The sequence below is a fragment of the Phalacrocorax carbo genome, chromosome 5 (genome assembly GCF_963921805.1).
Source record: "Phalacrocorax carbo chromosome 5, bPhaCar2.1, whole genome shotgun sequence".
Lineage (NCBI taxonomy): Eukaryota > Metazoa > Chordata > Aves > Suliformes > Phalacrocoracidae > Phalacrocorax > Phalacrocorax carbo.
Genome location: NC_087517.1, coordinates 55,583,189 through 55,608,581, shown reverse-complemented (window position 1 = coordinate 55,608,581; position 25,393 = coordinate 55,583,189). Strand labels below are relative to the sequence as shown.

The window sequence follows — 25,393 nt, the reverse complement described above, 5'->3', positions numbered from 1 at the left end:
CTGTTCAGAAGGGAACCATCTTAATGCAACTCATTTGGCACTGAATGGTTTCGTACAGATACTAGTATGAACTTCCCTGTCACTTCTATTGCTCTGACTGTCCAAAATACACAGAATAACACACCTCAAATTTTCAACAGTGAATCACAACTGATACAACTTGAAAGATCATCAAATACAGCTACACTCAAGACTTTTTGGTGAGCATGGTAAGTAGTGCTGCGATTAAAGAGTGCAGGGAGGCTGAAGTTATTTAGTAGTTCCCTTGGAACCCAACATTAAGAAAGGCCTTAAGAATCTATCGTACTTTGAGGATCACTCAGACCCTTCTGATAAAGAGCAACAGGAAGTGAGACAACTAAAAACTATTTTACCCCCTCCTTAAAACAGCTACAAATTGGTGAAATCTCAGAACCAGACCCAGAAATACTTAAAAGTACTTTCTACTATATGCTAGACTAGCAGCCACGGCTTGGCCTTCTATTAAAAAGGGAATGAACGGGATTTTAATTTAAGTATTAATATTTTAAATTATTGTAATACAAAGAAAAAACCTAAGTTATTGCACTGTAGACCTGGAACATGAATGAAAAGGAGACAAATTACATCAAAAAGTTATTCCTGTACATCTGTTTTCACATCTTTGTACACATACAGATACATATTTAGGTGGTCCACAAATCTGGGTCAATACATCATATACATCTACAAAATGATCCAGTTGCTTCCACTAAGGGTTAAGGTAATAATGCAACTGCCTGGGTATGCCTGGTTCTGACATTTGAATTAGAAAAAAACCCAAAAAATTAAAAATATATATTACCATATAACCATCCTGCATCACCAAAATACAGAAATAGTAAAAACTTGAAAAGGAATACCCAAAGCCAGTGATCAATCTGATACACCATAAGGAGCTTGATTATTGTCCACTGTGTTGGAATTCAGTCTGCCTTAAAAACTCAAGAATTTGGGTCCCCAATGACCTGTGTGTACAAAAAAATTAATAAATTTAAAATAACTCTTAAAATTTTGCCTGAAATCAGACTCCATACAGGTGTCATGCACCTCATTTACCATGAAAATGTACATCAGAAACACTCCAGAGCACTAAGACAACTAAGATGCACCATCCATGTTTTAAAGCTGCCAGACACAGATACGCTAGTTCTGAAAGACATCAAGCCTGAAAGTTATAGTTATAAAATGTTGATGGCAGCTGACTAGATTAGAAGCGAGTGAAGTTCATTTCCAGAAAGACTTATTTGGCACAGTTCCATAGGGGGTTTTTAACTATTGCTTTTGCTGGGGACAGCCTAATAGCTGACATCCAGCTCTTCTGGGCCATGGAACTGCTTAAAAAAAAAAAATTAAAAAAAAAACCAAGACAGACAGATCATTGCACTATGCGATCCAAACTTAACTTTTGCACTTTATACTAATACATCACAATTTTTTGCACTGTTTAATCAGCAACTTCCTTCAGTATAGTTTCTCTATACTGAGAGACAGAGGGTACCTATTAGATCTACCTCAAGCTGAGGGGAAAAATTTAATTAGATGGAAGCAATTTCTGCTTAACACTTGATTGCTTAAATTAAGGGAACAAAATTATTTTTTGAACTTCTGCGTCGAGAAATGCCTTTCATTTTTGCACATCTTGTACAGAATACCAAATGGAGCTGTGATATACTATAGAAGACATTTATTCATCAAGCTACAGCTTTGCAGTATTGCAGCATCATCATTTTACTGTCTTGGACAAGTGTTTAACAGCTTACAACATGATTCAAACTTGACTACAAGCTTGATTATTCTACCCAACACTAGTGCAGCTCAGACTATTTTACAGTGCTATATAACAGACTGGAAAACAGCTCTTCACAGGATAAAATACTTGCTTTGTGCCTAGTTTTTCTTCTGTGGAGCCAGTACATGAGAAAACATGTCATCCCACTGGCTAAAGCAGAGAAACCTGACTTCAGACAAGTTGTATCTGTAGAGTTCTCGCCTATATAATCCCCCCCATATCTGTCCTACACTTTTGTAAGGAGGTCACAAAATTCTGACTCAGAATTTTTGCTTAGGTTTTAGGTGTGGGGGAAGACTTTACACTGGACAGTAAAACAAGCTTCCAGCCAGCCAAGGAGTGTGGATCTAGAACACCCTATTAACAGAGGAAATGAAAAAAACATCTAATTCAAGGCCACATGGACCCCAATAAATGTGTGACGAAGTGATGGGAGTGCCCACAGCAGCAGGGAGTGTGGCACAGTGACTCAAGCAGGACCTCATGGTTTTGGCTCCCTCAGACCCACCGCACAGTTCATTCAGCACTCTCAGCTGTGGAGCCTGCAGGCTCAGCATCTCCAGCAGACAAAGTCCTGTTGATTTCTGCTGTACTTGCCCCAGATATCCAAATGAGTATCTTCCAACTGAATTCCAGGCATAAAGAAAGTATAAGCACATTTACTGTAATTATTTTGTAGGTGACTACACTGCTGTACTTTGGTATCTCAAGCTGAACTATCAAAAACAGTCCTGAAATTCTCTAATCCTTAACTCTTAAGGGCAGAGGTCACCAGCTGTGGACGTATGCTTCCTAAGGATTACGATGAAACTCAGCACATTCGCTTCTAGTCAAGACAATTACCATGTTTGAACTCCAGCCCTGGGGGCTTATAAACACACAAAGTCCCTGTAATAGTACAAGTTCATCGTTCTTGAGCTTTAACTGCTCACACTGAATTTGCAATTCAGCATCAGGCAGAAACAACCATAAGGTCTTTGCAGAGGGAAGCAATCCTCAAAGTTAGAAAGCAACAGTTTCACAAAGCATAAGAAAGCTAATAACTGTAAACATACAGAAATATGCAGCCTCTGAATCAGGATACTTCAAAGAGTTATAGAGCATCCATTTCAATTATGATGCTTTAATGGTAGCTACCCTAATTACCGAGAAGAAAAGACAAACAAAATTAAAAACCCCACTTCTGTTCCATTTCTGGTATTTATTTTGCTTGCTAGGGAATCCCTTTGCTTAATAGGTATTTATGTTATTTTCCTTGCAAGGAACATGTTGCCATGGAGCACTGATCATGAGCATTAGTAAGTGATTCTGCCTTTCTGCTTCCCTCTTTTTCTTCTGCCTTTCTAAACTGCACATCCTTCACTGGAGGGACTGCATTTTACTATGTGTTAGCTTTAACCTTCTTTGCTCAGTATTCAGGGCAAAACTATAGTGATCTGTGATTGTATTTGTTTTGATTCCAGTGAATGGTCTCATCCAAAAGCTGCTCTTAAAAGTCTTTCCCATTTTTCATTGGCACTTTGCTTTGACAGAATGGAGTTTCCCTTCCTTAGAGTGAGAAGGTGGCAGATGGGAGAAGGAGGAGGATCCAAGCAAACAGAGAAGTATCACACAAGATTCATGCTGAACTTGTCAACAGAATAAGATTTCTTTACTAGAGTGCTTAAAAAAAAATTAAAGTGGCTGCTTCTTTATTCAACAAATCTATAAGGGCTATACAGTAGCATCCAGGCTTTTTTATTTTAGGGTATCCAGAATTTACCTAGGAAGAATTTTGCCTTGCAGTTAACTCAATCAACAGTGTACTATCAAGACTGAAGGAATCTGTGTGACAGCACACCATCATACTGCTCCTGCTGTAAATGGCAGACAATATAAGGCTTGGATGTAAGCAGAATACATTTGGATTCCTGACTCCTTCCATTAGTATGTGGGAAAATGAGCCTCAGGGGAAAAAGGAAAAGCAAGCTTAAAAACAGGGTGAGTGGTCTTAGCAAGGATATAAAATCCTGATACCTTTAACGTTTTTTCTGTTTTGGGCCTACAGGAAAAATTCACATGAGCATTAAGGTCATGACTGACTTATGACAAAAAAGCAGCATAGACTAACAACCCTGATTATGCCTCCATTCTGGCATGGGGAGACAGGGAGACTTGCAGCTGCCTTCTTACTGCCTGGCATTCCTCTATAACAGGAAGGAACAGGAGAACTGCACTACTGTGAGTAAGGGAAGACTCCAGGTTAAACAAGCATGTCTAAAAGCTGCCTCCGGTATGGATCCTTTCATTGCCCACCAAAAAAGTCCTGTTATAGAGGAGATGAAAGTCATGTTCAGTGACCACAACGCAGATGATGAGAAGGCCATCCAGCAACTCATGGTAGGGCACAGAGACTAGTGAGTCTTTTTCCCCTCATCCGTACAAAAGTAACATAAATAAAGTACTTCATTTTCTTGCCTAAGCAAACACCTACTTCTAGAAAAAGGCCAGATTTACCTATGCACTGGATCTACATCATAGAGAGCCCGTGAGTGCTACAAATTTGTCATACATAACACACCATCCTGCACGTCCAACGTGAAGCATGCATTAACATGATGAATTCATATGCAACTCTGATTTCCAAAATAATCCCATTTGGAGGGGTCAGTTACAGAACTATCCTTGAAGTAAAGGTCACAGATTTGATCTAATGTATTACATCAGCAGAAAACAGTAACAAATCATGAATTATTCCTATCAAAACTAGGGAGCATTTTACAGGAGTTGCAAGTATTTATTAAATCAATATCACAAAAATACACATTGGCAAATGTAACAGCTACCAAGACTCTGTTAATACAGTGAAATTCAGCAGGCTACACTGCAAAACAGTCCTTACCCCTTAGCATACGTACATGTTTCACCATTGACATATCACACAACAAGTGTCCTATATGTTCATTTAGAAGTACAAAATGTTGTAGGGCTTGAAGAAATACACCTTTCATCTCATTCAATCTAAAAAGACCTTGAAATGTTCAGAATTGGAAAAAAAAAACCAAGTACAAGAGAAAGCACATGGGAGGAGAGAGTTCAGGGGAATAAATAGGAAGTTTATAAGCCAAAGCAAGCATATCTTTCAAGCCAAGTGAGCTCCCTACTCAGAATTAAATGATTATATGGATTTGTGTTGCTTGTCATCCTGCCCATTATCTGAGATGTCTCAACTCAGCAAGATAGCAACTGGTGTCACTGAAAATCAAAGGCATAGAGAAGACAACCTCCAGTTTAATATCTTTGACATTCACAGCAAAGCATCTGCTTACTTGTTCAATCTCTTGGTAACTTAGATCTGTCACCAAGGTCGTGATGGGTTAAATATTTAAAAAAAACAATAGCAAAATGCCTAAAGAGGAGGAAGGGGAGATGACCAATGATGTGTCCTAATAGAAGAATTCCCCATGTTTTAAGTTGTTTTTCTGAGCAACATCCACAAGGAAAAAAAGCAGCTCATCAGGTTCAGAATCCTTTCTATTCAAAGTTCTTGAGTGACAGAAATTCTTTCCAACAGAGAAAAATGGAACTGAAATCTTCTATCCATGTATGTCCTTCACTCACCAGAAAACAATTTTATCTTGCATTACAGAACATCTCATTGGCAGTGGTATTCTGGGGGATACAGAACAGCCTCATTCTCTTTTACAAGGGAAGAGGAAATTTGAGAACAGCTTTGAGATTTTTAAGTCACTAGCACTGCAGGTCACAATGCCAAAACTCTAAGAATCTGCTACATTTTGCAAAGTTCCCCAGAGGAACCCAGGTGTAGGAAGGCCAAAGAACAATCCACAGAGAACATCAGCAGTCACTCTCACAGCTGGAATAAAGCATTGGAAATTTCACTGCAGTACAGCATCACATGAACTGGCTGAAGATATTTCAAAAAAAGGTGTACAATGGCTGTAACCCCACACTCACAGGACAGCCCAACAGTTTCACCCCTTCCACCTATTGCCTTGGGCTAGTGCTCCCCATCATAATAATTTTATAGTAAGCTAGTAATTTGTTCCAATACAAGGCTACAGAGCAGGGATACAGTAAGATGTTAAATCTGCACAAAAGGGAGAGAAAATTCTTGGCGTCATATGAAGGCCTTCCTAGAAAACATTTAATTTAGCAAATCAGTGCTATAAGATATACAAGCAATGTTTAAGCCAGAATCAATACAGCATATATCTTCTCAAGGTAATTATTCCATTAGATTTGTAGAGAGGAGTAGTATTTAGGCCAGAACACTTATTAAGCTAGGAAAATGTCACTATCTCATCTGGCAGGGGGAAGAAATCTATTAAGAAAGACTTAAATACTGCTTTTTAAAATCACCACAGTTTGGGAGGGTTTTGTTGTGGTGGTTGTTGGTTTTTAAGAATACTAACATGTGTGCTACCATCTTTAGCAAGTTTAGAGCTATCACAATCAACTACATAGGTAATACAGGCATTTTGCTCCTCAAAGACTGATGGGCACCAAGACCTTTATATGTAGCTGTAGTCTCTCACTTCATTCAGCTTCTGCTAACTACACCTATGTTTGAAACCATGCCATAAACAACTGTAACATGCTTGACCTGATTCCTGTTTGATTTACTTGATCAGCATGAATATATCAACCCTCCTCACTGCTCTGCAAGAAATGTTAAATGTGCTGTGTCAAATGTCTCTTAAAGCCCTGTTCAGTATAGCTTTCAGTCCTCCTCACATTCTCGCTGTTCAAATAAGCCCAACAATCTAAAAATAAAATGAGGTAAAGACATTTCTCAGAAATAATAAAAGTCACAGTTTAGCCTGGTTGCTCCTCAGAGACTGCAAAAAACTCTATAGTGAAACAAATCCCAGAAGCATTTTTTAATTACTTTGTTACCTCCCTTCCATAAAGAAGTGTTGGAGTGAAACAAGTTCAAAAAGCAAAGAGAAGGAAAGCATAATTTTTACAAATATGCCAACTTTTCATCTCTGGTTTGACTTTTTGCCCTAATATTTTTTTAAATACTCACTCTCTAAAGCCAATGGTTTTTAATAAAAATGCTTTATTTTCACCCTGAAAGCTTGCTCCAGGCTTGCAAGCTTGAATAGCTGGCAGCTTCTTTGTTGTTAGAAAAGAAACCAATCTTGCTTGCCAGCTAATACCTCTGGATTTTCTCCATTGCAATTTCCACTACCTTCAAGTTCAAAGTCCTAATTCCTGAAGTGGGGAAAGAGGATCTGCCCCTATGGAGGGCTGAAGGAACAATTCCTTGTCCACTTTGGTTTACAAAAGCTTCAAGAAGCCTGCTCTGATGCACGCATTTAGTTCTGTGCAATTACAGCCATGCAAGGGATACATATATTGTCCCAGAAGTGCCCCTGTTTCATCACCAGCCTTGCAATATTTCATATATAATCCTTATAGCATCACCTCTCAGACCTATGTCACTGTCAGCATCTCTGCCTTCAGCTTTAGTTTTTAAAAGACTTTTCTGTCCTTCATAACTACAAGAGAGCAGTAGGAAAATGTGACCAACATGCACTGTAAAATCCAAAAACTGGGCAAAGATGACTTTGAAACGTGCATTTGTGAAAAACCCCAACTGATGGACAAGCCAATCTCAAAAGCTCAAATAAATCCCTACTTCAGAGGTTTTTATTAAGCAGAAAGCTACCTAGAGTTTTTAAGATGGTGTTAGTAAGACACACACAAAAAATACAAGAAAAAAAAAAGCTTCAGAGAGTATTCACTTATAGCGTGTACTAAGCAAGCTAGGTCACACGGTCTTATTTGTGCGCTGACAGACAAACTTCTTGGTGCTCCATAAAGAAGCTGGATAGCGCATACACACTAACATGTGGGTGTCAACACAAGGCTGTATAGCAAGATATTCACTCCTGGAGAGCCACAAATCCCCCAGCACAGTAAGGGCACTCCTCAGGCCTGCTTTCTAAATATAAACCACCCTTCCCTCCTGACAACCCTTAAGCTGCAAATTTTCTACTCAACAATACGCTTAGAAGTTTAAGCGTTGAGGTTGTTACATGTACAGAATTATCCAGAATTATCAGCAAAGCTTACTTAGGCACTGCTCAGTAGGATAGTACTGAAGCCTTAATTTGTTGCACTTCCAAGTGCTTTCAGCTGCTTTGCTGGCCTTGTGCTTTTCCTTCAGTGAGCATCACTCCTACATGCTCTAGATGACTCCCTGAAGCCACATATTTGTCCTTCCCTTTATTTCATTTTATAGCCAACAAATGCTTAATCTTTCTTTGGTGAGCAAGGGTGAGTATTTTTGTTACTCCTGTTTGCTCCTTGAAAATTAAGATAAATATCCCTTAGATATATTGGATGTATTTTTCTTCTACTTTAAAGTAATTGCTCCACTTAAAGCCTACGAGTAAACAAATACAATAAAATCTAATTTGTTTTCTAAAGACTTAGTATCCATCCAGTGAACCCTCTGACAAAGGACTGCATGCATCTGTACTGCAGCTCTTACTTTTAGAGCCTTCTCATCCCCCATAATTTTCCAGAACCAAGTGGAACAACTTTTCCTTTTCACCGACACCTACAAGCAGGAGCTCTCTACTAATTTTACTTCAAGTGAAATTCTTGCTTGGTAGCGTTTGCTGGTTGTTTGCTAGCTTCCTATGACAATTATCTCCTCTAACTGCCACTCGTAGCTCCAGCTTGATGGTTTTAGCTGTCACCAGAGGTTAATATTGAATGCTTGCCTCTTACCCATCTTTTGTAGGGTTCTTGACGCAGCAGAATTATCCCTGTAGATGTGGTATAGTGTCTCGCAGGAAACATAATGACAGTGCACAGGAGCTCAACCCTAGACAAACTATGAGCTGAAATTACAGCAATATGTAAAGTTCAATTAAAAATTTTACAACAACTGTGAGCTTTTTATACAGAAAAATAACTTATCTTCAGAGCCTAAGCAGCTCTGTATCTGGTAACGACAGGAAACCACACTGTAAACAATATGACAAGCACTGCATTATTACCGGTTTATATGCTGAATGATGTGAATTAAGATAGAGACACACACACCAAGATTAATTATATTTTACAATTGCCTCTCTGAGGGGAAGAAAAGTGATTGCAACTTTTACTAGTTGCAATGCAGTTTTTTTTAAAAAAATATATCAGGTCCTATTAAGCTAGGCAGTGTGAAAATACACTCAGAGGTAGTTTTTATTCCAAACATTTCACAATCTGAATTGACAAGCCATACAGAGAAGAGAAGATGATGAACAAAGCATTCTGCAGAGTCAAATTGCCCAAAACATGCATCAATATAGTGACGAAGCTTAGAAGAGAAGGTAACTGTAAAATCTAGACTTCTTTTCAGTCATAGAAAATGCAATACAGCCAGATCTTGTCCTAAACTCTAGAATTTCTTTCTAGGGGGTCAGTATGATCTAATTAGCTTTCCACAGCAAAATATCCTCCCTTTCCTATAACCAGCGGCCACTGACCTTAGACAATTTGGTTGATAAAAAAAAATTTTTAGTTCCATCAGGAGGCTTTTCCAAATGCTCAAATTAGCATTTCCTCATTTCTCTCCTCATCATTTTACACCCACAAATCCATAAAATCGTTGCCAGCTTGACCTTCCACTAGCCCTTGGAAAAAGAAGCTCAAAGAGATTAGAGGATCAAATTTTGTGAGGGTAACTTCCGGAAATAACAAAAAATATCAGCCATTTAAGATTCGTTTTCAGTTTCCATCTTACCAAAGGAACTATTAGTTTGCCTGGAGCATGAAACAGTCTACAGAAAAATAACGCAAAGCAGAAAGACATTTGAACAGCACTGCTAAGGCTCACTATATCTAAACATGACAGGAAAACGCTGATGTCAGATCTGTATCTAGCTCTGTAGAAAGCACTCAGACAGGTGCTCAAGTTAATGATATCAGCAAGGCTGCTTTTTTTATATAATGAATACAACCAAAGCAGTTTATGTTTTGAAGAGCTATTTTAACAGTCAAAGCCACATTAAGAGCTAAATGACATACAAAATGGCCCTGCCAGAGAACAAATTTAGAAGGCCAACATATAACCCCCATGAAAACGACAACAGTGATGGTTACTCGAAGTCCTGCCAGGTGCCCTTTAATAAGCAAAGAATGTGATTAGTGCTGCAATGCAAAGAGACAGCGTGCTGCAACATGACTCCATGCTGGTCTGCCAGGAAACATTTACAATAGAGACCCTGGCTGCACTGGGATTTTTCATGCATAATAAATAAAGCAATAGACTAGCAGACTGAGGCTCCTTGCTGAACACCAGTGCCCTCCACTGTGTATGCGGAAGATTCTTCCAAATACTACAACAATATGAAAAGCAAGAGAGAGAATTTATGATTTACTCTTTATGACAGACTGCTGTGTCCCCCGGGACCAAACGTCAGACACATGACTACATCTGCCGCTTTATAGGGCTGCTGCAAACATCTAAATAATGCTGTCAGCATAACGCAGAGATCTGTCCATCAGACCACACAGTCTCCTCTCCCCATTGGTGCTCACTCTGCCATAGGAATATGCCTTTCATAATCTGTTACAGTACTTCCTCAACTGATGCTTTACACAATTTAGTTGGAATCACGGAACTTCACTAAAAGAACATGACCTTGTTAATTAAGAGGTAGTGTCTCCCATGTAAGAACCCTAAAGCTACTTATTACACAATACGGAACCAAAGTGTTTGTGATGCCATTAAACACTACCATCATTTTAGGATGTGTATCACCAGCTCCCGAAGTTTGGGATCACTTTGATCACACTTGTTTTCTAGATCATAATTGGTATGTTCTTCCAGCATAAGAAGATAAGGAGCAAATTTTAACAGATCATGAAATAACAATTATTTTACTGCCCCTCCAACCCTACTGCACACTTTAGTTCAGAGCATTTGAAGCACGACCTGCCATTTGAGCAGGGAGATGTTTTATCCTAATTTCCTCTACAGAAACTATTCTTCCATTAAATTTAGTATTATTGTTGACTCCCCAACTGGATGAACTGCAGCTTCAGAGCGATGTGAATGCCCACGTCATGATATTTACAGCAGGAGTTGCAAACGAGCCACAGAGAAGACAGAATCTTGAAACAGATAACATATTCTAAAATACAGCAAACAAAAAAGGCCATGGCAGACAAATCTGTCCCTTTTCTGGAGGGGGACTATTATTTAGCAAAATTTTTAAAATGTTGTATGAAAATGCTGTTGCATTGAAAACACTGAAAGGGAGCTCAGTGTGATCGGACAGGGGCTTGTGTCCTTGTATGTCACTTGTGCTTCCATGTGCAATGTCACTTGTGTTTCCATGTGCAAAACGTGCTTACGGTTGGGTGGCCAGCTTGGGCGCTTTGGGGTTTTTTGTTGTTGTTGTAACATTAATTACATGGTGCCCTCTCCACTACCATTACTTACAAGGAAAAAGCAGTGCTAAGTAGCTAACCTGAAAAGAAAAAAGTCCAGATGAGACAAGTATCAAGGGAGTAACTGCACAAAGACAGTAATCACAAAGCCCAACTTCTTCTTTCTTTTAGAAGATTTTTATTTGTTTATACAGGCTGAAACAAATTACTAAAAGCAAGACCACAAAGGGATATTATGCTTTACCAAGGTTTTGGGCAGCCAGATTATAGAAGTGTCATCCTTGTCATTTTTTTTTTTTTTTAACTACTTCAATGAGGCTTGAATAAAATTTCTGTGTTTATTTTGTATTAAAATAACACAGTTACATTTGGAGGCTTTTCAAGACATACTGTCCTGTGCCCTGTGGTTGCAGTACAGTCAAGACATTATGTTTTATAGCAACTCTACTTTTGCATAGTTATTATTGCTTGATTATTTAAGTTGTAGCGATGTATGAGCTACAGGTGGCATGCTAAGTATTCTTTTAAAGAATAACTATTCTCTTCAAAAAGAAAGGAGGATCAAAGTCTTAGTGGGGAGCAGGTAGGAACCTGATCAAACCCTTCTCCATAAATACCATTTTTAATCACATACTTTTAGGGTAAGAATCAAACCTCCTTACTTCTTCAGTGTTGAAAACACTATAGACTCCCAAACTTGGAAAAGCTCAATTTTATCAGAGTGATTTAGTTTCATTATGTTTTTCAGTCATTCAAAGATTGTCTTAATATAATGAAGTTCAGTGCTACACAGTGCAGCTATCGTACCTGGGTTGAAAAGCCAGCCTTTGTTGTGCTCAGTAAGTACATACACAGTTGTCAGTGTTGAAGACGTTTTTCAGATGTGAGATGTTATACAACATTTATTAAACAACCATTTGGTTTTTTAATCAAAAATAAGCTAGGTCCTATGATGATTAATCCTTGATTGAGGTGAAAAAGCACAAGGTTTTTTCTTATTAGGCAGGGATTTTCATTTTCATGTGAAAGGTCCTATGAATATGAAAAATACTCCAGTACTTGCTCATTTTAGAATTAGTATCCCAGAACAACCCCAAACCAAAACAAAAACGTACATGTTTTCACCAAGAGCTAGAAGTGAAGACGTTTATGCTTTTTTGATGTACTATTACTTTTAATCCATTAAGTTTAGAAATGTAGGTATATTTGTAGACATCCCGCACTTTCTCCTTTGTATCAAGCATTTAACTCATGATCAAATGAAAACTTGATTTCTTCCAATTTACCCATGAAGGAGTCAGTGCCACCCCAGTGACGAGAACAGCCAAACTGTGCACTGACTTCAGCAGGAGAAAGCAAGAGAATTCATATAACTGAACCGTACAAACGCATACAGACTATATAAAGGAACATGAAAAAGCTAACTGCTTGCTAGCCTACAAATCAGTTTGTATCATCAGCAAGATGACTGGAATACAACTTCACCGTTTGTGAAATGAATCATAAATATAGCCTCTTTGTCTTAAAAATGTTTCTATTTAAAAGACGATGCAAGAAAAAAGAAGCACAAACACATTTGTATATACAACCAGAAATAGTGACTTGAATACCATACTGTTAAAAGGCTTGCTTTTCAGTTTACCTTTCATAAAAAATGTGAGGTGTTTCAGTCTAAAAGTCAATCATTCAAGCATTTACTAATTAAGAAACTGATGATATAGGTATCTTAAATAAACTGCTTGAATTATAAGAAAATTGTACAATCAAGTAGGCATATTTATGGAAATCTGTGTGATATCTTTAAGGAATAAAACAGATGACAGCTTTGAACTAAGATACGTGATCAGAGAAATCCTACCACAGAATATTCGGAAAAGTCAACCTTTTAAAAGGACATATAAAAATTCATTTCAGGAATAAAAGGTATCATAGTTATTTTAAAAAAAAACAAACACAACAAAACCCACAACAAAAAAACAGCAACATCACATCTCTGTTTTCCTCAAAATCAACTAGCTTCCTGCATTGATAATTTTCCCATTTGATTCCATGAGCATAGCACACAGCTTAGACAGGTACATGATGTTCTTTACATACGCAAAGTTCTTAGTTTACTGTAACTTACTTCTAGAACTTTATTCCCCTACCCATTTTTTCTAGAGATCTCTCCCTAGAAGGCAGAAAGCTTAAAAGCCCATAAAGGAGAGAGAAGGTTGTTCAAACTCAATGCTTTGCTTTCATTCACACTGGGACCTGCTAGCAACATACTTTTACTTCATCAATTCAGCAAGAAACACAATATGATTCTTCAGATTGCTCTTCAGTCAACATTCAGAAGCACCAGCCTGACAATACAGGCATGTGACACTGATCAAGTAGGGAGAAGGTAAAGGGAAAATCTTTTCTTAAAGCCAGCCATAAACTAAGTAGAACTTAACAAATTCGCTAAAAGGTTTAATTGTAGAAGGGTAATTAGGAAATATACTACAATATATTGGGGAAGTACAGGCCTGTCAGCCTGACCTCGGTGCCGGGAAAGGTCATGGAGCAGATCATCTTGAATGCCATTACACAGCATGTGCGGGACACCCAGGGGATCGGGCTTATGGGCATGGGTTTATGAAAGGGAGGTCCTGCCTCATTAACCTGGTCTCCTTCTGCGATAAGGTGACCCGCTTAGTGGATGAGGGGAAGGCTGCGCACATTGTCTACTTGGACTTTAGTAAGGCCTTTGACACTGTCCCCCACAGCATTCTCCTGGAGAAGCTGCCTGCTCACAGCTTGGACAAGTGCACTCTGTGCTGGGTTAAAAACGGGCTGGATGGCCAAGCCCAGAGAGTGGTGTGAAAGGAATCAAATCCAGTTGGTGGCTGGTCACGAGTGGTGTCCCCAGGGCTCAGTGTTGGGGCCAGTTCTATACAGAATCTTCACTGATGATCTGGATGAGGGGATTGAGTGCACCCTCAGTAAGTTTGAAGATCACACCAAGTTGGGTGGGCATGTCAATCTGCTGTAGGGCAGGAAGGCCCTACAGAGAGACCTGGACAGGCTGGATCGATGGGCCGGGGCCAACGGTATGAGATTCAACAAGGCTAAGCGCCCGGTCCTGTGCTTCGGTCACAACAAACCCATGCAACACTACAGGCTTGGGGAGGAGTGGCTGGGAAGCTGCCTGGAGGAAAAGGACCTGGGGGTGTTGGCTGACAGCTGGCTGAACGTGAGCCAGCAGTGTGCCCAGGTGGCCAAGAAGGCCAACAGCATCCTGGCTTGTATCAGGATTAGTGTGGCCAGCAGGAGCAGGGAGGTGATCGTGCCCCTGTACTTGGCACTGGTGAGGCCACACCTCGAGTACTGCGTGCAGTTTTGGGCCCCTCAATACAAGAGGGACTTTGAGGTGCTGGAGCGTGTCCAGAGAAGGGGCAACGAAGCTGGTGAAGGGTCTGGAGAACAAGTCTTATGAGGAGAGGCTGAGGGAGCTGGGGTGGTTTATCCTGGAGAAGAGAAGGCTGAGGGGAGACCTTATCACTCTCTACAACTACCTGAAAGGAGATTGTAGCAAGGTGGGGGTCGGTCTCTTCTCCCTAGTAACAAGCGATAGGATGAAAGGAAACGGCCTCAAGCTGCGCCAGGGGAAGTTTAGGTTGGATATTAGGAAAAAATTCTTCACCAAAAGGGTTGTCAAACACTGGAACAGGTTGCCCAGGGAGGTGGTTGTGTGTCCATCTCTGGAGGTATTTAAAAGAAGGGTAGACGTGGAGCTTGAGGATATGGTTTAGTGGTGGATTGGGCAGTGATAGGTTAGCGGTTGGACTCGATGATCTTAAGGGTCTTTTCCAACCTTAACGATTCTATGATATATAGAAATATACACTACATACATAGAACACCACCACTGTGGCCACTTAATGAAACTGATAAGACACAACGCTAAAATAAATACCTTAAAAATGAGGGCATGGAATGCAGGCTGGAGACCAAACAGCTGGTTTCTCCACACTTGTCATACCAGACTTGAGAAAAACCAAGCAAATTCTTCACTTAATATCACAACGCATCAGTCAGGCCAAAAACATCTATGTGGATGGAGTGCTGACTGAAACTTAGAAGACTGTTTCATTTCCAGCTCTGATTAGCATAGAATTCCTTTCTTCATCTCTCTCACCCTGCCTATTAATGGGTATAATTATGCTGAAATCCTTTATAAAGCACCTGAAAATCTACAGTTTAAAATGTTCTTAAACAGGTATTTATAAATAATAGCAATCGCGCATCAAACTTCAGTTGTCAACTCATCACATGAAAGCAAGAATCTGATTGTTCCTGGAATTAGTACACAAAATTCAATTTTTCCAACGACATTAGCTTTGTAGTACTTTCATCACTATTACAACAGCTGCATTATACTAAGATGCACTAAAGAACCTGACTATCATTGACTAACATTTTGAGGATTTTCCAAGCAAACAACAAAACACACAGGATCTTTTTTTTAATGGAAAATTTCCATGTTAAACAAAGATGCTTTTGACCAGCTTCAAATTAGGTGCTACTCTGAATCTGCATCTTGAATTGTTGCAATGGCTCCATTCTAAAACAGGCTGTAGCACTTGGCAAACGTATCTTGCTGTTATATCTGTCAACCCCTCTCTGCTTACAGGGGCTGGTCAACAAGGGCACCTTTTCATCACCACCACTCATGCGACTGGTTTCTCTTCTTTCCCTCACTTCTATACATTACTTTCCTCCTTTCAGCTGTACAAAATGCCCTTAATTACTCAGTATGTTTGATGTACATGTTTTTCTTTCATCTTGTGCTACTTAAAAGTGAAAAAGGGTGAGAGGATTTGATACAAAATTAAGCTACTTACCAACTACTGCCAGATTATGCTCTGAGCCACATGCGATCTGAAAAAGAAGTATGAATGAATAAAAGAGAACCTGCTTACCAACAGGAAGACAACCACCACAATTATGATAGGGTAATAAAAATTAACCTGAAACAAACAACAACAGTTTGTAGGATGCAAAATCAAAGTTGAAGTGCTCTCACTTTTAAATGAAATTTCATTTGCAATCTCACTTAGGGGCTTAGTGGTGGGGGGTATGTTTGTTTTGTTAATATACAGGCCTTTTCTTTTCAAAATGCAGTCACCAGTGACGTTTCAATCCTTAGGAGCAAGACTGGCCACAATTCTGCAAAAACATCACACCCTTGACAACATCCACTGCATCCAACAAGACTATTCATGGTCATAGCACAAATGCAGATTAAGCCTTTGTAAAATCAGAGCCACACAGAGACAGCTGAGAATCAAAAGGGCAATGAAGATCTCAATTTCTCTTATCTATACTGTTTTTCCAGATGACCCCTATAGAACTGCATAAAGTATACAGGCTCAGTGTGATAAACCTGAAGTTATATGATCCCTATGGTCATTTGTCTAGAAAGGAGAAAAAAATACCATAGAACTCAACTCTATTAGCAGCAGGATGGTTTAATTTTTAAAAGGTGCAGAAAAAGAAAGAAAGAAACCAATGCAAGCATTTTCTCCCAAACTCATTAGTAATGGAAATCAGTTATAGATTTTTTTTCAAAGCAACCCCATAGTTCACTGTATTTTTCTTTCTTCTTTACAGCTGCTGTGAACATGTCAGATGTTTAAGTTGCTTTAGCGTATATCACATAGTATCACTCACTAAGCTTTCCTAAGTTCTTCACAAATTATGGTAACAAGCACCACCAGCAGCCTGCTGCCCTACTGCAAGGGCCTCTCTCTCCCATTGAATTCTTTTGCAATGTCACTGCTGGCATAATTATCTGATGTAATACAGACATCATCTTACACAAGGTCACCCTGCTGAGTGTCCTCACGTTTTAAATTAAAAAATGAGCAATCCCCTCAAAATCCTGTATCCAGTTCACTGTCTTACACCTAGCTGCCAATTACACGTACTACTGAGCTGGAAAACATTAATAAGCACATTCTTCTACTTCTTAAAAGTACATTTGCAAAAATAAAATATAAAACAGAAGGAAATTTAAAAATAGAAGTCCACACCATCAAAATTTTATATGGTTTTCTGCATGCATAACTTTATAGTTTTTGTGGCCAGAGAAACTGCTGCAATCGCCTCAATGTCTGCATAACATAAAATCACAGAAGTTAACAAAATAGTCCTTGTACTCAGCCCACTGTGCTTGAGCACTTACTGCAAAAGAGATATCCAAGACTGACGCACAGACTAGTTTGAGTGATTGCGATTGTGTTGCAAATAAACACTGCAATCACTACTACTCACAATGTACCCACACCACAGCTGTGACATGAAAACATTTGGTCAATGCCATCCTACCACAAAAATGGCAAGGAAGAAAAAACAGATTCTTTAGGATAGAGGTGCTTAGCCAAGACATTAAAGCACTGGGGAAAATGAGGCAAGAAAAATCAAGTCACAGCACACTCCAGGATGGACTCATCTTCAGAAAAATCATGACAGAGCAGCAGGAAAAGCAATGCCTTTGCAAGAGCACTAGCTGGGCTGCATCAAGTCTTCCATTCCACAATACTGCAAGTAGGCAAAGCTTTAAACCCTGACTGTTAAAATGCATAAATCATTGACATATCCCATATCATTACCCTCACCACACGTCAGAGCCCTACACGGGAGATGGGAGAAGGGCTGGTTCCTAATGCCTATTCACTGGCTAATGCTCCCACAAATGCTTCTCGAGCTTAAGGCTGATGCCATGGAAACAAGATCCACACATGGAAACACATGAAGGCTTTCTAGAAAAAAGCAAATTCTGCATCTTCACCAATGACTGAAAATTGGAGATACTGAAGCTGCTGCTAATAAAATAAACAAATTTTATCTGAGGTGTGAATAATCCTATGTCAGCTACTTCCCTAGGAAATACGCTGTCATGGTTTTAGCTGAGACAGAGTCCATTTTCTTCACTGCAGCTGGCATAGTGCTGTGCTTTGGACTTAGTATGAAAACAATGTTGATAACACATAGATGTTTTGGTTGTTGCTGGGTGGTGCTTGTACTAGTCAAGGACTTTTCTAGCTTCCCATACTCTGCTGGGTGCACAAGAAGCCAGGAGGGGAGGGTGCACAGCTAAGAGAGCAGATTCAAACTGACTAAAGGGATATTCCATATCATGTAACATCATGCCCAGTATGTTAACTGGGAGGAGCTGGCCGGGGTAGGGAGACAGCAATCGTGGCTCGGGGACAGGCAGCGTCGGTCGGTGGGTGGTGAGCGGTTGTATCATTTGTGCTTCTGGTTTTTTCCCTTTTTCTTTTTATATTATCATTATTGTTGTTATTATTACCATAATCAATACTATCATCATTATTTTATTCTAATTATTAAACTGTTCTTATCTCAACCCACAGGTTTTGGCTTTTTTTTGTGGTTTGTTTTGTGGGTTTTGGTTGGGTATTTTTTTGTGCTTTTGCTCTTCTGATTCTCTCCCCCATCCCACGGGGGCGGGGGAAGTGAGCGAGTGGCTGCGTGGTGTTTAGTTGCTGACTGGGGCTGAACCATGACATATGCTAACACAGGCACTGATCCAAAGCATTGCTACAAAAGAAATGCTCAGGTTGGTGGCTCATACTTACTGCCAGGATCCCTTTCACAAACACTACATTTTAAAAAAAAACACAACCAATCAAAGTGGTGTTTAGAATATAAAACATTCCCTAACAAAGGTGTATTTTCTTCCTGTATCTAATAGCAGCAGGTACAGAGCCTGCAAACCAGGTAAAAGTACACTGTTGACTTCATAAAGCTTTGTATTCTACTCATAACAGCTGTGACTCTGCCCACCCTTCAGAGCAACCCGATAGCCAGCTTATCAGGTTGTAAGGGAGTCATTTAAACCACACTGGGTACAACCAGACCAGGAACTGCTATATGATGCAGACTCACCAGCTCTGGGGAGTTGCCCCCATGACACCCACCCACGGCCAACATGTTGCCCAGATGCACTTACTGCAGCTTTGTAGCCTGATGGGGTAAAAACTACTACAAAGCACAAATGACAAGTGCTGCTGCACCCCTTCTGGTCTGGTAAAAGCCACCTCAGTGTAAGTGCCAGCTTTGCCAACAATGACTAAAATCAAGCTAAATCGCAAGCTACTGAAAGGCAGTGCCCTAGATTCACCTTCAATGGCCCAGAGCAAAGACAGTACATGTCATGTACCAGCAGCAGTACCATGCTCAAAAGAACTTGCTAGATTGAGACCACAAGGTTCACCACCTCTGCCTTTTCATAGGGTGTCACCACCTGACAACACAGACTGACTTTGTAGGAACCCCCAAATAAACAACACCCTTAGCAGACTCAAGGTACCTTTCTGAAACAACAGCCTTATTCACCATCCATTCAGCTCACTACAGGCTATACCATCCACCCACAGGATTTCTGCTGATCTGCGTGCCTATGACTCTGGAGCTCAGAAGGGACCACACTACAGAGGTGAAGCAAGGTTGCCACTGCTTAATGAACAGTGCTGCCTTGCAGGTATTTCATAACATCTTTTTTACAATCAGCTTTAAAATGTGACGCCCCCTTTTCTTCATTACTCCCCACAACAGGCAACAATCAGCCAGGAACACATCATTTGGTGGTACAAATAAAGACCAGGCAGAGAACGGCATTGCTGAACAGATGCTTTATGCTTACATTAGATGTAATAAGGTCTGCAGTCAGTGCAGGTCACTAAGAAAAGCCTGGTATTTACTGCAGCAACCATAATTTTCTGGCTACTTCTCTTCTGTCCCTACCCCCAATGTGCTGCAGAGAAATTAAATTCCAGACATCTGCGTGCTCCCAGTGGATAAGTACATTCAAGGGTACTTATAAACACACTATAATGCTTTCTAATTGGGCAATATTTTTACATTGTTTTAATTGAAACAAACAAAAAAAAAAAAATCACTATCTTAAAGACAAATCAGAGTGACTGCTAGCAAGTGAAGCATTCTGTGAGCTTAAAGAAACATGAACCACTACACAGAAACAATTCATATTGAAATTTCTTCCCTGTTTGGAGGAAAATTTGAGAATTGCACACAGATATTGTGATCTCTATATAAACAATCTCAAAGCGCTTTACAAACGCCTGTGAGGCAGGAAAAGCATTTATATGGACCATTTTCTCAGAACTCATTTACCTTATTATCCATGCCCTTTCAATCATACATAGATTGTTTGTTTCTTCCCTTAGATTGCTTGTTAGTAAGCTCTTTTCTAACTAGCAATGGTTGCAGTTCAGATCCATCCATCCATCCAGATCAACACATGTGGTGAGAAGCAGCCATGGACCCAGCATTTTATTAATCATAAATAGATTGATGGTGAGGAAAGACCTTAGCACAGCAGCCACTAACTCTGGGCAAAACACCAACATCTTTCTGCAGCCTGCAGATACGCCTATGGCCCAGCCCTAACAAAATGTAAAAGCAGTGGTTTACACAAAGTATTTTGATTAAAATATTTGTATGTATTGAAAATACTACATGAAGTATAAAAATAACATGTTTAATATATATTATATAGAAATATAAAAGAAAATGTGTGCATACATAATATGTATGCATATTAGGAAGAGAAGGTTATCTGGTCAAGATGATGTTATCAGGGAAGAAGGTTCAGAGGAAGGAGAAGTTAGGGTAAACACAGTCTTATATCTGGGAGATAGATCATTCTGAAGAATAGCTATCCCTCCTTTTGCTCCCCCAAAGTCCTGTGAGGTAAGAAAGTATTATTCTCTCCTTTGTAGATGGTAAACAAACATATACAGGATAAAACACAGATATTTAGGCATACAAGCTCCCCTTGATTTCAAAAGGTAATTAAACGACAAAATACCCTCTGTCATCCATATCCTAAAGAAATTCCAAGCACTATAACAAAACAAGTCTGACCAAATGTATTTTAAAAAAAAAAAAATTCAAAGTTTCAGGCTAGTACCCTAACCACAAGGGTATGCTTCCTTTTCTTTCTATACTCCCCGGGCTCCAACTGAGGATTCTGTTGTGCAGCCCATCAGGAAGAAGATCAAGTCAGAAATGCAGGCAAAGCCAGCCTAGTGCTGCAGCAGAGGGGAAGGGACCGTACAGGGGGTTGCAAGGACAAGGCACAGGGAGCTGGACTCACAATGGGGGAATTGCAGGATGAAAATTCACAAGCCTCTGAACATCAGGGTGCTTAGCTAGAACAGCAAAAGGACCTCAACGCCATTTATTTTAGGTTCACTACCCTATGAGTGCAGGTTAATTCCTTACAGTACAATTATTTCCCAAAATATTCAAGGATAGAGAGGCTTCCATCACTTCTCAGAGGTAACAGCATGACATACAAATTAGGTTTCTAAGGATAAATGAAGATATGATGTTTAAGCAGTTGCATCCAGAATCTAGTCACTACCATTTCTAACTCTTCAATTGCACGAAAGCATAGCTTTTTGCTTTTTTTTTCTGGGGGGTTGGGGAAGGCAAGGGAAGGAAACCATTAAAAGAGTGTGCTTGTGAGTACTTTTAACCAGGACTTTGTGTCTGCCTTTAGCCATGCCATCTCATGTCTTTCGACAAGTTTCACTGTAAGGAAATTGCCAGGGCCAGAAGACGGCAAGTTTTGTTCCTTCTGGGATCAGAAGTCCTAAGGGAAAGAAATGAGGTGACCGAGAGAATGCAGATCAAAGCTTATGCAAAAAAGGGGAATCTTCTCTCCCAGAGATGTTCTTCCATGACCTTAATTAATGTACTGTAACAATGATTTGTAGTGTTTGACACTCACTGCCCAACTACATTTGTTTGCAGAATTCTACTTATGTAAAAAAATAAAATAAAATAAAAGGAAACTAATTAGCAAATCTGTCCTGCTTCCAATGATCCTTCACTAGGAACTATGTGTTCCTCTTCTGGATCATTTGACTCCTGATTGATAAGAAAGCAGCTTGCTAACCTAGTCACATTCCTTGGCAAGCCCAAGACTAAGCGCAGTTTAATGCAACACATGTTAGCAGCAAACCAGTAAAACCTCACCAAGAACAGTACATTAAATCCATTCCTAGATGTTGGCTGAATCAGTTGAAAAGTGAGAGGCCCAGTGTCCTATAGCTCACAAGACATTTTCCATTTTTCATCAATCTAATAATCTAACCTTCTACTTATGGTCAATTTTTGTTGTTGTGTGATTGGCTTTTTAGTTTGCATGTAGTTTTACTTTCCACTACAGGAGGAAAATTCACAACAGATTTTAAACTGTCTCCTCAAGACACACCTGACCAAAAGCTAATGTGCCATGTAAATGGACCTTTGCAAGCATGGAGGAAGATAGAAAGCATTAAGACATTGGCAGGATGCAATAAGCTTTCAAAGATTTTATAGCTCTCTATAGCTTCCGCAGTTATGATCTACACCCTCCCTACGTGAAACGAATCCCAAGCCTGACACACTTGTAGCACAAGACACAAAATGCTTTTCTCCACACAGCATTCCCCTTGCTTCTCCACCCATCATTTCAGAGTCCCATCTCCAATCATTCAATATCCTGCCCTGCCAATTGCCTTAGTCACCAAAAGGCCAGCTGGCCAACCCCAAGATCTTGCCTTTATACCCTCTGTGCTATAAATTACATTTATGTATAAGTCCCTGCATACATTCCCTCCCTATGACACTAACTTCTTGTGGATAACAGGGTGCACTTGCACTTCTCCAATTCAGTCAGTGCAGCTTGGGTCTGAAGTGCTTGCAGGAGATAGAAACAGTTGTAAATCCAAAGGAGGCGGGGGGAAACACCAACCAAAAACACATACCAAAACACGGTCTTTTAATATGAGGTAGGAAGCACCAAAACTATGTAAAGCTATCATTAAAGAGCTCAGGCACAGGGGATGAAAATAAAAGGAGGAAAGAAAAGCTAATTGTTAAAGCAGTCAGGCATTTCCATGGAAGGCTTACATCACAGCAACCCATGTGCATCCACAAAGTACACTTGCAAAGCAAGCGTGGTCATATTGAAAAAAACTTAGATATGTACTGTTTGCCTCAAATTGAGGATGGATGGATGGATGGATGGAGGTGTCAAGGCAAAGTAAGATCCACGTCCACCAACAAAAAACCCTTGTCATTAGACGACTCTAGGACAATATAAAAGTTGCTGAGATCCCAGTAAGAACACCCAGTGGGATTAGGTTTGAGTAGAATGACAAGTGTGACAAAAATCTTTACAAGTCAGTGAGGTCAGCTGGCTCTTCTCCATTGCCTGAAGATTTTCCAGTTAGTTCTTGTATCCTTCTTCAGGCAGTTCCCTTCCTTCCCTGGGGCTCAGAAAGCATTAGCATCTCTCATTCCAGGAAAATCAAGCTCTGTCACTTTCGTATCCCTCCGCCTCACTAGTCTGTCAAAATTTTCCATTTTTGCAACCAAAACCTGAGCCACAAACCAATTATTACTTATCCTGTCATCATTTTTAAAATTAACCAAGTCATGGTCATTCAATCCTAGTTTGTTTCCTGTAACAAGATCACCCATTCAGTCTTCATTATTTTGTGAAAATTAAGACTGAAATGTCCCTTCTGATTGATAAAGAAATCATCAATCACATCAGCCCTGACTTAATGTGTACACACTGCCAAACCTATGTCTGTGCAGCGCAAATCCAACAAGGCCAAAATCCTCACTAACGTTACAGACATCTCTATCCACATCCAAATATGAACTAGAAGAATGGGGTCTTCAGCAGACACAGTTTCACCAAAGGGAACTTCACCATTTTTCTCAAAATTATTTTGATTTAGAGTGTTCCATCCACAATTCCCAGCTCCTTACAGTCTCAGAGCCTCTCTCCTAAGTTAAATGAGAAGCACCAAGATGAATACCTTACAAACTATTTGGGCGTCCTTTGGGGAATACAACTAGTTTGCTCTTTATCTGAGGCCACAAACACCACTTTCACAGGAGAAATGAAAGAAACCAAGACCACAGAAACAAAGTTTCAAAACCTCTTTATACACCGATCTGACTGTACCATCAACACACACATCCTTACCATCAGATTATTCTGATGTTTTCATGTCAACAACTGTAGCTTGTAGCATACCAAAAAACCTTGGGTGTCTGTCTTGTCTTCCTACGCTATTTTACAAGCAAACAGCAAAAAGAAAATGTTCATTATAGCATATAAATGTCACCATTACCTATCTGAATGTGCTAATTTCTAGTACGGTGAACTTAATGAAATGAACAGTTCTATTAAACAATGATTGCAGGCGAACATTCTGTCGAAGTACATATCATTACGCCATGTTTTATAGGCTTAGAATAAAAGTCATGACAGCAAGTATTATCTGGCAACAAAACATCAAATTCTATTTAAACAACTATTTCCAAGATCCTTCAGTAGATGTATAACTGCAGTTTAAGTTTTTCAAGAGAGTCTTTCCTTGTGGCAAAACAATCTATCATTTTTAATCCATTTGGAATATGTTGTAAAATATTCAGTGAAGCTGGAGAGAATCACAGAGCAATCAAATGTACATATCACAGGAACTCAGCTCTCCCCTAACTGTGGTGTTATTACAAGCAATCTCACTACAATTCTTCTACATTAAAAAAAAAAAATCCAGAGAACTCAGCACACACAGCCTGTGTGATTATATATAGCACAAAGCTTTGTATTTTTGTAGAACTGAAAGGAAAAACAGCACTTCTTACTGAGTTCATACCCTCAAACAATTGACTCTCTGGGTATTCTATTTGGATGTTGTGAACAGGCAGACACTGCCCCTAAAAGACCCTCTTAAAGGAAACAAGTGCTGATAGCATGGCTTTGGCAGGGGCCATACTGCCTCAAAACAGAAGCCATCTCATGATTAGCCCTGTCCAACCATACTGCACAGAGGAAACTGGCTAGACAGCTGTGAAGTCTGACTTTGTTAGCTCTCTAACCCTTCTTTTTCTAGCATGTGTTTTTTTGGAACCTCCTTACGGTATTTTTTTCTTTTACATGCTTTTCACCTACACTATCCTGCATCCAACTGCATCCAAAACACCCAGCAGTATTATCAAAATAATATTATCAATGATGTCATTAAGGAATACTACTCTTAAAGTGTAGAGGCTTTTTTGCTTCTTCCAGCAATAAATCCAAATTTATGATAGAAT

General features: G+C 39.6%; 1 protein-coding gene across 6 annotated transcripts in view; it reads right to left on the bottom strand.

Moving 5' to 3' along the window:
- Positions 1-25,393, bottom strand: part of SERGEF (secretion regulating guanine nucleotide exchange factor) — a 165,574-nt gene that overhangs the window by 61,629 nt on the left and 78,552 nt on the right. For 2 of the 6 annotated variants that reach the window (XM_064452593.1, XM_064452596.1), the window contains 2 exons: positions 16,081-16,117; positions 8,558-8,670 (listed from right to left, as the gene is read on the bottom strand). The exons of 1 other annotated variant lie outside the window; for it this stretch is intronic. In XM_064452593.1, the coding sequence (XP_064308663.1) occupies positions 8,558-8,670; positions 16,081-16,117 (150 nt within the window). Of the gene's footprint in view, positions 1-939; positions 987-8,557; positions 8,671-16,080; positions 16,118-25,393 lie in introns of those variants that run through there. 3 more of the 6 variants (XM_064452594.1, XM_064452597.1, XM_064452598.1) reach the window with 2 other exon arrangements.